This window comes from Doryrhamphus excisus, chromosome 2 (genome assembly GCF_030265055.1).
Source record: "Doryrhamphus excisus isolate RoL2022-K1 chromosome 2, RoL_Dexc_1.0, whole genome shotgun sequence".
NCBI lineage: Eukaryota > Metazoa > Chordata > Actinopteri > Syngnathiformes > Syngnathidae > Doryrhamphus > Doryrhamphus excisus.
In genome coordinates, this window is record NC_080467.1 from 14,775,049 (window position 1) to 14,787,797 (window position 12,749).

General features: G+C 41.7%; 1 protein-coding gene and 1 pseudogene across 4 annotated transcripts in view; one reads left to right on the forward strand and one right to left on the reverse strand.

Moving 5' to 3' along the window:
* The window catches only part of LOC131120080 (alpha-1A adrenergic receptor-like), a 201,736-nt pseudogene that overhangs the window by 121,824 nt on the left and 67,163 nt on the right, over nucleotides 1-12,749 (forward strand).
* The window catches only part of LOC131120078 (protein turtle homolog A-like), a 47,636-nt gene continuing 42,132 nt past the window's right edge, over nucleotides 7,246-12,749 (reverse strand). For all 4 annotated transcript variants that reach the window (XM_058065163.1, XM_058065164.1, XM_058065165.1 and 1 more), the window contains 3 exons: nucleotides 10,382-12,556; nucleotides 9,869-9,939; nucleotides 7,246-8,403 (listed from right to left, as the gene is read on the reverse strand). In XM_058065163.1, coding sequence (XP_057921146.1) covers nucleotides 8,240-8,403; nucleotides 9,869-9,939; nucleotides 10,382-12,556 — 2,410 coding nt within the window. In that variant the 3' untranslated portion in view covers nucleotides 7,246-8,239. The remainder of the gene's footprint in view (nucleotides 8,404-9,868; nucleotides 9,940-10,381; nucleotides 12,557-12,749) is intronic.

Consider the following 12,749-nt stretch of genomic DNA (forward strand, 5'->3'; position numbering starts at 1 on the left):
ATTTTGGAGTGGCCTTTTATTGTGGCCAACCATCTGTGTATACGGTATTTAAAGCCAATGGTGGTCAAAGTAGATCCTGACTGGTTTTCTGACTCCTACGGACCACACCCTATACAGTTGTACCACACATTTTGGAGTGGCCTTTTACTGTGGCCAACCATCCGTGTATACGGTATTTAAGGCAAATGGTGGCCACAGCAGATACTGACTGGTTTTCGGACTCCTCCGGACCACACCCTATACAGTGAGTATACTGCATATTTTGGAGTGGCCTTTTATTGTAGCCAACCATCTGTGTATACGGTATTTAAGGCAAATGATGGTCACACCAAATACCGAATGTTTTTCAGACTCCTCCAGAACACACCCTATACAGTTATACTGAACATTTTGGAGTGGCCTTTTATTGTGGCCAACCTAAGACACACTTGTGCAATAATTATGCTGTCTTGTGGGCATTTTGATATGGCACACCTGTTAGGTGGATAGATTATGAATCATGAATGCTCACTAACAGATTTTATTTCAAAATATTTAAGAAAGATAGGTCTATTGCCTACATAAAAAGTTTGTCATGTAAAATGGCAGCATGAGATGGATGGATGGATGGATGGAATATGCAGTGCTCGTATGACATGATAAGGATACGCAATGAGGATAAAGCTTGAAGAGAAAGCTCTGTATTGAGCAAAGATCCCTGTCTGGAGAAAATGACTAAATGCTCTGAGGTTAAGTGGCCTTTAGAGACGGGGCTGGTGGTGTAAAAATCACTTCCGCTACAAGGGGGCCTCAGGGAACTCTGGGGGGACAGGACCAGGGCATCGAGCAAAAGAGTAGCAAACAAACAGTTCACTGATTGACATGCTGCGAATGAAACACAGACAGACCTGGATTGGAGGTCAAAACTGCGAGAACACTCAACTCTCCAGGGAGTCTGAGCAAGTAGGATTGCGTTTGTGTTCTTACGAGAATAAGAACAATGGTAGTGGAGAAAATCAGGAAAAAGCATCATAAGATTTTTTTTCTCTGTTCAGCTAAATTAAAGCATTAGATAAAATGTTAAAATTACATACATACAGTATAATAGTAAACAGTAAGAATTTTGTTGAGACCATTGCAGGTATGATAATTCAAAAATGGAACAAACCCTTTCGGAAGGTACTCTGAACCCCAGCCAATTACAGAAGAAATCCTGCTTGGTAGTACAGACCTCTGGTCTACAACAGACTTTGCAAACAAATAGGTTTTGCTCTCTCCACATGTCTGGTTGTTCTTTTGTACACTAAAATGGATCTTCAATAGGGCATGGCCAATCCGGAGCATTTATAGCTGCACAAACAACATGGGGGCCTTGGAAGTTTGAACAGAGTCCATTAGACACAATAAGATGGCCAAAGTAATTTTCCACTTAAATGCTCTTTAACATATGCGTATAGGTGCCTGTTACTGCAATTGTCTATGTTGCATTAATACCGGTGCTGTCATTTCCAACTAGGAGCACAAAAATGAGAATCAAAACAAACTTGTGACATGATGCATAATGGCAATGTGACTTGAAAGGCCCATGCATTAGCTTGTCGACATCTGGGCTTGGCACTGGCTGCTTGTAAGCTTGTTTTTTTTGGTAGTTGTACTGTGAAGAGTATGACTCATTGAAAACACTTAACATCCTTTGTGGCCGTACAGGGAATATTTTAAAGGCACTGTTTTCTAGCATCATCCTGCACACACTTTGGCAACAGAGAGCCCCTCAGGTTTTTACAAACTTGGCTCAAATGAGACACTAAAATGTAGTCTGGTCTCTGTGCTGCTTCCATTTAAATTCTCTCTTTTGAGGAGAGATTTGCTTTGTAAAAAGTCTGCTTGACACAATTTCCAGTCAAACGCTAAAGCTGCGCAAATGCATTGTTCGATCGTCTAAAATCCTAAAAGTGTTCACTCGCTGGCAGCTTGTGTTGCCAACATAATGGTCACTATGCAACTGGCAGTGTGTTTATTTTGTAAAATATTTCAATAATCTGGGGCTGCACGGCAGTCGAGTGGTTAGCGCGCAGACGTCACAGCTGGGAGACTGGAGTTCAATCTCACCCTTGGCCGTTTGCATGTTCTCCCCATGCATGCGTGGGTTTTCTCCGGGTACTCCTGTTTCCTCCCACATTCCAAAAACATGCTAGGTTAATTGGCGACTCCAAATTGTCCATAGGTATGAATGTGAGTGTGAATGGTTGTTTGTCTATATGTGCCCTGTGATTGGCTAACGACCAGTCCAGGGTGTACTTGGCCTCTTGCCCGAAGACAACTGGACAAACCTCATGAGGATAAGCAGTAGAAAATGAATGAATGAATAAATTCAATAATCCCAGAAAGGAATCAGGCTCACATTTGCATGTGCTTTTTATGATATCGTGTCTATCATGTGACAACACTTTGATGCAGTCTATCAACATTTGTTGCCACCTCAAATTAACTTGTTAATGTTTCAAGGTGTTGGGTGTGAATGGGGAGTAAATTTGGTGTTATCACATCTTGGATACTGCTAACTGGAAGTTCAATATGGCACTCCATGGTAAAGAACTGCATACTGCATCAAATTTGTGTGCGTTGCTGCCATCTCAGAAGGAAGCCTCTTCTTAAAGATGATGCCTTCTGCATGCAAAGGCAAGTCATGAAGTGTCATGGGATGAGGCTGCATGAGTGCAGCTGGCACTGAGGAGCACAGGAAAGACAGGAAGCAGAACTGGAGGTAGCACAGATGAGGATGATTGGGTTGTCATTGGGAGTGACCAGGATGGATAGGATCAGGGACAAGTACATCAGAGGGACATTACATGTTAGAGGCCTTGGACATAAAGTCAGAGAGGCCAGACTGAGATTGTTGGGACATGTCCAGAGGTGAGATAGTGAATATATTGGTTAGGGTTAGGGTTGTCGTCATAGTAACCTGGGTTAACATTAGACAATAAGAAAGATGGACGGACTCCCATAACCGATTGCTCTAAACAGGAGGGATTTAAGTGGTCTTTCAAAGTGGGGTCTAGTCCAATCCATGTCTTGATCTAATCCGATTTACTTTTCTCGGCACTCTACATCCAGAGGTGCCTTTTGCATGTCCACCGGTTCCGAAATCCACAGCGACATGAGTCTTCATAATTAATGGTGAATCAATGAGCCTGTTTCCTTGTTTTGTGTCCATTACAGAAATAATGATGTGGCTTATTTAAGTGCCACTGAAGTGTAAAGGTCTAATTAAATGGTTAATGCACCCTCGACATATCTTCCTCTTAATTACGTCATGATTGGTAATGTCTCAAGGACATTTTAAGAATAGCATTTAATTAGTCTGGTGCCCACTTTTATTAGTGGATCCTGATTCTAACCCCATAGCAATGCGGCAAATGAATAATCCGACTGTGATGCCAAATTGCTTTTGTTCTAATTTCAGTGAGCAGCACATTGCCAGCTTCAATGAACAATGCACAAGAGAACAGTGACAGGGAAAAAAAAAAACACTGACGCTGGGTGGCCTTCAAACTTTCCTTTATACTTCCAAATCAGGAATCTTTCTTTGAGGTCACAATGGACCTGAGTCAACATTACGGTCTTAAGATATTTCTTAAATGTTTTTTGGATGACTCAAAAGAAGCAAAAATGATGTTTCATCTGCTGTGATTTTGGAAATTAACACTCCAAGGTGCACCAAATGCATTTTGCTGCATCCAACCTATGCAGCCAACTCATTTGAACTCACCTGAAAGGCTGTAAACACGTGATTATCACGATTTAATTAATTAATCATGATTAATTACCACCAACAATTATGTCTGAAATATGCCCATTTTATGTAAATGAGAAAAATTATCAGTATGGCTCAAAGTTTATGATGGGAGTAAATTCACTCATCTAATATGCATATTATTATATCACCAGGCTCAGAAATGGTCAGATCCCTGTCTCCACTACACCCAACCATACCATAGCGCATCTAGTCCTCCTCACAACCATCATCATCATTTACAGTTGGAGCTTGAACCCAATTGCTGCCTTCTCAGCTTTACAAGTGTATTTCCTTCCGGACATTCTGTTTTTGTGATGCTGGGAGCGTCCCTGAATGCATCTTGCTTTCTTTTAATGACAATGAGAAAGGATGAGCGCGCTACAATCGAGTGTGGGTAAGAGATACATACAGTAAATGGGGATGGAATTTTACTGCTGTGTGTGTTCAGGTCACAATGAAGTTCTAAAACATTGTCATATATATATTCAGCAGAACATAAAATATTTTGAATTTGACTTGTTCCTCCTCAGTTGGTGCTGCTGTCAAAAATACAAAAGCAAAACGCTGTCTTTTCCTCTCTCTGGAAGTAGGGCAGTGAGACCAGCCATGTTGTTTGGTCTAGAGACAGTGCCACTGAGGAAAAGACAGGAAGCAGAACTGGAGGTAGCAGAGATGAGGATGCTGAGGTTCTCACTCGGAGTGACCAGGATGGATAGGATCAGTAACGAGTACATCAGAGGGACATTACATGTTAGAGGCTTTGGAGATAAAGTCAGAGAGGCCAGACTGAGATGGTTCGAGATAGTGAATATATTGGTAGAAGGATGCTGCCAGGTAGAAGGCGTAGAGGAAGACCAAAGAGGAGGTTTATGGATGTAGTGAAGGAGGACATGAGAGTAGTTGGTGTGAGAGAGACAGATGCAGAAGACAGGGTTGTATGGAGGAGATTGATTTGCTGTGGCGACCCCTGAAGGGAAAAGCCCAAAGAGACAGAAGGAAGTAGGGTAGTGACAACCACCTTCTAGCTCATGCACGCCCCCACCTTTTCAGGATAAAGCAAGTACTGAAAGCACCTCCAAGTATGACTTTTCTCTGTATTTTACTGTCCGGTGAGCAAGAATAATGCTGTCACACTTAAGCACATTACGTTTGCAGTAGAAAAGTCATGGTGTATAATAAATGTTCATGTAGCTTCTGTATTTGATTGGGAAATGTGCACATTGAGCCATTGTTAACAGAAGAACTCCAAAACTGCCATTTATATTCACTTAATTCCTAAATGTGCACATTTATCCAACAACTTTTTCCCCAGGATGTTATATTTAGGAAGTGTGTTACCTCGGGACTTGCATAATATTTATTTATAATATCACTTTTTCTAACATCCTCTGAGAACTTGTCACCGGTTGTTGATTGAACAGAAAAGTTGGAAAAGAAAGTCTTTATAGAGAGAAACAATAAAATAGAACTGGCAGGTATTGACGTTCATTGCATTACAAAAACAACCTTACTTGTCAATTTTTCCTACTTTTGTCGTTTAAAAGCAACATATATTGTACTCTCTCACTCCCACTGTGAGCTCTTGATATACTGAAAGAAAAGGCTCTGCAGCCAGCCGGAAGAGATGCGTTTGTCCCACCCAATAATGGCTCAAGTCAAAGTGCTACAAAAGGTTAAATATATTGAATTCAAACAGACGCCTGTGACATTACCTCACACGAATTTGTTGAGACCGTGTTTGCCTGGCGCTGCATTTCTAATACCATTAGTACAACTGGGCGCTCATTCAAATGTAAGACAAGTATTTTATCAGTCAATTAAATCAGCTGCCCACTGGCTGTCAAAGGAGCAGAATTGAGCTGTATATTGCTAAGCCATCATAGCAGACCTGAGAGACATTGTTACGGCTTGCCTGTCTTAAAGTTCTATGACAATTACTGCATAGTATTGTGCCAAGGACAAACTGTTTTTAGGTCTGTGGAAATGACATTTTGGAACATTTGAAAATGGGTCTTAAAGTGATTTTTTTTTTTAAGAAAAAGACACTGTAATCATTTCAAAAGATGGAAATAGTTGCCTGTCAACACGGGAGGGTTTGGTGCAGCACGGTATGCAATCAAGGAAAAACACATTAGCGGAGTACACTGCTGTCATTGGAAAAACAATCTTCGAGTATTAAAGTGTCCAGCAATGTGTACTAATTTCAGTTGTCTATTTAGTTCAGGTGTGTGCTTCTCCCTTTCATCCCTTTTGTTGGTTTGCAATACCCTGTTGCTGTTTCCTGCTGCTACACAGTGAGATCCTTATTAAAATAATATTGTAGCGTGACACATATGTATATTATAGCAGATCTTATAGCCGAAGTTGTCTGAATCTGAGATAATTTATTAAGTGTTTTTCTATGAGAAAACAAGCAAGTAAGAATGAAAGTTGATGTTGTATTTAGTATGATTGGGAAAAACACACATTTGAAGTTTTGGACATGTATCCATGTATGGATTAAAAAAGTAGTGCTGACTACAAATCCCCAGAGTACCACATGGAGTTTGGCTTTTATAGACTTATAATATGTGCAAAGTAGAACATAAAAATACTCCACAAGGGGGAAACATTGATTTGCAGTAAATGTAGACTGTATGAGATGTGAATTTAAATTATGGGATGGAAATACAACAATGAACTGAAACATGATGGCATTATTTGCTTATTAATGTAAAGGCCTGGAGCTACAGCCGGATGCCACCCACCTACTTTAAATAATGACAAATAATTACAAACCTGTGGCAAGACTAATATTAAAAGGTTTTGCAAGGAAAGATTATGTATTACCATGAAACTTTCTGACGTTAGTATATGTGGTTTGGCAAAATACTAAATGTTTGAATACTCTCATCACTGGCATACATTTGTATGTTCGTTCCTAGACTGTCATGTAAGTTGACTGTTAGTGTAAGTCGGAAACTCACACTGTACACATGAACACATGGATGAATCAGTAATAAAAAAAAAAGAACTGTGTTTGTCTTGCAGACCTTTCTATCTTATTAAAATATGTTTTTTCAAAAAGAAATTCATTAATAAATGGTCGCTGTTTTGTGGTTGTCTAGGGCGTATTATCAGACAAAAAATATTGAATGACATAACATTAGATTATCATCACACTGCATAGAATCAGACATGATGGAATGAAAAGAAGTTCTCCTCCCACTCAGTGTGGAAGTGGTAATTTTTTGTCTTCTTTGTCCTTCTTTCCCACTTTATTTTAAACCTTTTAAGCTTAGAAAATAGTAAATATATTGGAGACTCACTCGCGAGAGTGCTACCTTGCTAATGTTTCACCTTTACACTCGCAATACTCATAGGAGTAATTAAGCAATTTAAGACATGAATGCTCATGTCCATGTCATGTGGTCCACATAAAAATAACAAATGCAAAAAGAGGACTTGACCCACTTCAATAAATGAACATATTTAATGGCCTTGCATAAGTGAACAACAAAAAGTGAGAGCAATGTCATATGTTTGGAGCACTAATGGTGCTCTCAGAGCAAATATAGATCTATATTTGTCACGATAATACATTACAACCAGCACAGCAAAGTATTTTGACATACAGTGTTCCCTCGTTTATCGCGGGGGATAGGTTCCCAAAATAGCCTGCAAAAAGTGAAAAAAACAACTTACATTTTTTTTTACAATTATTGTGTATGTTTTAAGGCTGTAAAACCCCTCACCATACACCTTTCTAAACATTTTATCACATTCTTCTCTTGTTTACACACCAAGTTCAAACCTTTGTTTGAATTTTAATGATTCAAACAAAGACACAAGAAAAAGTATTTCACTCCTCTGACCGTGTCTCTTTATCACCCTGACGCCGTTCTGCTGTACTGTAGCGTTTTTGTATCCTTGTTAAACCACATTGCCTGTCATCTGTCATCGCACTTGCCTCCTTCCTTCCTCTTTCAGTAATGGCGGCCTACAGTTGCAACTTCTTCCTTTTATGGGTTCCAGATGCGACCGCAGGTGCTTTTTGATGGTGAAGAACATTTCGTTGACATTGTGTGTGTTGGCGGGGACAAAACTTGCAAACATACAGCACTTTAGAATGACACTGCTAGCGATCGAACGTTTATGTTAATTTTGCTGAAGCTGAATGCATTCTGTACTGCACAGGACGGCACGGAGGAGATCGATTGACAATGGTCTACAGTCCCTTAGCCAATCAGGTCGCAGAGAGTCTGTGAAAGGTGAACATTAATATAGCTAGGGATCATGCACATTCAGCATTCACGGCCCTGGGATAATAATAATAATAATTCATGAAAACAAAATAATACAGGTAAGATGTGACGTCCAATTTGCAGTAAAAAAAAAATCACCACAAGGTGAATCACATAAAGTGGTGACGTGTTTGTCGTGTTTGTGCTGCAAGTCAATAAGTGAAAAGTCAGACAAACGCTGTCAGAAAAGCACAGTGTCAGGTTCAAGCTCGGCAGAGCAGCTGCTTTGATGCTCCAGGAGCAAAGAGTGCTGACTGAAGTTTTTCAGTGTGTTGGGGGAAAACTGCATGCTGGGATGGCGACAAAGCGCTGCGGCGTTGCGTCGACTCAATGAAGGAAGAAGGCCTGTGGGTAGCAAGAAACGGGTGGTGATATTATCTTTCATTTAATGATATTTTACTTTGCATATAATGTTTAAAAATGTATTTCAGCCTGAACTCCCACTGATGGAAATCAGTCAAAGCATAAGGGCCAGCTTTTATGTATTTGCCTTCAAGTAAAACATCAGTTAACGTGGAAGAACAAAAGAAGGAACGCTCTGCTGATTTGTCTCTCAACAAAAATGTCACTTTGCGAAGATTAAACATTTCTTTTACAAAGCAATAACCCTTCATAGACACTGAATATGGTTTAAGCCGCCACATGAAACCTACAAAAACTTACATGCAACTTAATGAAATATATCGAGCAATGAAAAATGCCTCTAATTTAGGAGTATTTTGTGTTCTCCTGCAGGCAGGGGTGTGAAGTCAGGGTCAGCAAGGCCTTCTCTGGCCATTAGCACTGACCATTCATTCATTCATTTTCTACCGCTTTTTCCTCACGAGGGTCGCGGGGGTGCTGGAGCCTATCCGAGCTGTCTTTGGGCGAGAGGCGGGGTACACCCTGGACCGGTCGCCAGCCAATCACAGGGCACATATAGACAAACAACCATTCACACTCACATTCATACCTATGGACAATTTGGAGTCACCAATTAAGCTAAGATTCCTTTTTGGAATGTGGGAGGAAACCAAAGTACCCGGAGAACACGGGGAGAACATGCAAACTCCACACAGAGTGGAATTGAACCCTGGTCTCCTAGCTGTGAGGTCTGCGCGCTAACCACGAGACCGCCGTGCCGCCCCAAGCACTGACCATGTCGGGAAACATTTCAAAATTAATTAGTTCTTCCTAACAGTCTAATATGTTCATGTCACAGTGTCTTTCTTGGCTTCAGTGCTTCTACTAGTGTTTTGTTTTAGACCAATCAGATTTCAGCTTCTGCTCTATGTGTTGCCATAGGAATGTAATCTGTCCAAGGCCTTCAGAATCAGGAGTGTTGGCCCACTATTAGCAATGGGGCTCTTCATTCATTCCTTTTCTACCGCTTATACTCACAAAGATCGCGGGGGTGCTGGAGCCTATCCCGGCTGTCTTCGGGCGAGAGGCGGGTTACACTCTGGACTGGTCGCCAGCCAATCACAGGGCACATATAGACAAACAACCATTCACACTCACATTTATACCAATGGACAATTTGGAGTGGCCGATTAACCTAGCATGTTTTTGGAATGTGGGAGGAAACCGGAGTACCCGGAGAAAACCCACGCATGCACGGGGAGAACGCAATGGGCTGTTTCTTTTAGCCAATCAGACTTCTGATTCGCCTCTCAGGGCCAGCTTGCAGGCTACCAGTTCTACCAGATTAGTTGAGCCGAGCAAAAAGATAAACCAAGATAGGTTACGCCCACAATGGCTGACTGAGGAGGAAATTGACTTACTTTAATTTTTTTTAATTTAAATTAAAAATGAAAAGCAGCAAACTCACCATCATGGTCGTTTGGTTGTGAGCAGACGTCAGCCTCATCCCATTCATAATTCTCATCAACCGAGGGCTTTCTGCCGGAGAGAGTGCAGAACATAATTTCAAACCCAAGTTAAAATGGGATAGGATGCTAAATAAAATATACAAAATCAATGCTTATGAATAATGAGGTCCACCAAGGAAACAAACATCAAGTCTAACTTTGTCTTGTGTTAAATATTTCAATTTAAAATAGTTTTTTTTATTAATTTGAGGCAAAGCTTATTTAAAATAAAGACTGGAGAATGACAGTTTTGCTTTGATTTATGGTATTCGATCTCATTTTGCTTTTAATGATCTCCTATGAAATGCATCTCCACATCTAAAAATATATAAAGGTATTCAGACGCTCCAATAGTGAATGCTTTTCAGCTGCTCCCACTAAAAGCCCTGTGTCCACCACTCAGGCTTCTCTTTACAAAAGCGAGCCACTTCTCATTTTGTACTTATTTGCATCAATTATCATCTCATTAATACCTTTGGGGGTGTTCCATTTGGAGGCTGTATTTGTCCGCTGCGCCTGCCTGACCCTCTTCCTGTACGGTTCCAGGTGAGCTGGTGATGTTTGTTGACAAATGACACAGTGACAAGCGTCCATTAGCGGGCTCCATGCTTCCTCGGCCACTGCTTGCATAACTACTGTAGCTGCTCCCGCATTCAGGAACTCCCTCGTAGATGTCTGGCAACTCCAGCGTCTCTGGATTATTGTGTGGCCTCCTGTCATCAGGCATTGAACATCTGGAAGATTCCTTAGTGGCCTCTAAGTAACCCATTGCTTTTTGCATGGCTTCCTGGTAGACAGCTGGCCATTTGGCAGCATTAGAAAAGACAGAGGCATCACTTCGTAGCTTGTGGTCGTCTGGAACAATGGGATTCTGTGCAGGCCTCCTCCTGGGGGAGTCCATCACATGGGGTGAATGATGGGTTGTTGGACTATTGGTGGAATATTTGGAGATATTGCTGGTGAGTGAACTTTGGTGGTCTTTGCACAAAGGGTCTGGATGACAAGGGGATGTATTTTTTTGGCTTAGAGAGTCGATCCATGCATCAGGTGTTAGAAAAACTGTCTCTTTTTGTCTTCTGGAGTCTAGACTCTGACTTCGTTGCTTCGAGTCCCAGAGTTTCGTACCTTGGCTTACGACTCCTCGGAGCTCTGGCTCTGACGATTTATCACGATAATGAAAGCTTATGCTCCTCCTCCTTTCTTCATATCGGCCTCTGCGAGGAAGAGAGTACCCTCCTCGCACATGAGAGGCGATTCTACTGTGCAGCATGGGTTGTGTGACAAAGTTAAACTCTGGCTCATCCACACTCATCTCCATACCTACACCCTGCTCAGTGGGCTTGGGGAATTTTTCCACCACTTTTAAGCAACCTGATGATATGTCGGGAAACAAATTGGATCTTTTGACAAATTTATTGCAATGAATTGATGTATTGTTCTGTTTCCATGCCTCAGAAGAAGGTATATTTGTTTGCATTTCTAAAGAAGAGGATTGCAGTAAATTATCATAGCCCTGTGGTGATTCCTGTACTCTTCCATGCCTCTGCATTGGGGAGAGATGTGGAGGAGTTAATCTGTCTTTGAAAGAATGGTCTGCTTCCTCACATTTGAGTGGGATCTGTCCGGTTAAGGAAAGAGTAGGATGTTGGTTACCAGAATTTAAATAAGACAGATTTGGAGGTGTGGAAGGAGTGAAGGAGGTCCTGGTTGTTATCACTGTGGGACAAGCATCCAAGTGAACAGACGATGACGAGCAATGACTTGGAAAACTGTCCCTGTAGCTTGGAGGGTGTCTGCATGGCAAGGTGCTGCTCTTATATTCCCGAATAAGCTCATAACCGTCTCGCTTCTCAGACACACGTGGCCCTTCACCCATTTTCCCATCGGAGCGTCTGTACAGTATGTATTTCTGGAGTTCTTTCGCCAGCTCTTCCCTCTCCCGAGCCAATTTCAAGCAGTGGCTGAGGTTTCCCGTCTCCCGCTCGTGTTCCATTTGGAGAACCAGAGTACTGGCAGTTGTTGATGGCTTACCGAGGCCTGAGCGGATATGTGGTAGCACCGGAAATGTGGGAGATAGCGCTCTTTTGTGAAATACACTGGCCAGACTACTGTTAGAGCACATGCTGTTCAGGTCAGGAAAGCCATCAGAATTTCCCTTGTCATCAAAGTTATCGATGTCGGTATGCTGGGTGGGGTCAGATGTTTGCCTCGTGTTTGTTTCAGCTGCTTTGCAAGGTGGGAGATCCACAGAAAGAACAAACGGTGGGTTTTTACCGTCTTGCAGCTCGGAGCATAATGATACAGACCTTCGGCCACTACACGGTTGGCTATATTTGACACTTTCCTTACTTTGAACACTCAGAGTGTCGTACGGCAGCATTATAAAACGCCCATCTGGACCTCTTGAGATCAACTCAACGGAAGGAGTAACAGGACAAGGACATTTGGAACATGGGAATTGATTTTGGTTTTCTGTGTGGTGAGAGGACAGTGACGGCTTGTGATAACGATTCTCATTGTTGAAGGAAGAACAATGTGTCTGCGAGGACAAGGAAGAAATGGTAGAGGAAGTGGTGGGGTAGAGGGAACTGGCTGGAAGTAGGCTTTTCTTCAACACACTGTCTGTACTGCCGGAGCCTGAAATCTTTCTGTGAGTGAGAGCGGGGAAGAAAAAAAAATGTTAGAAAAAGCAAAGGTGCTAGAAACAGAGAGAATAACAGGAAACGAGAGAGAATGAGCTGAACACAGAAAAAGACCAGCAATAAATGAGGGTGAAGAGGAAAAGGAATATGAGAATAGAACACTACTGACATTTTGATATTATTCAACACATTTTGCTGA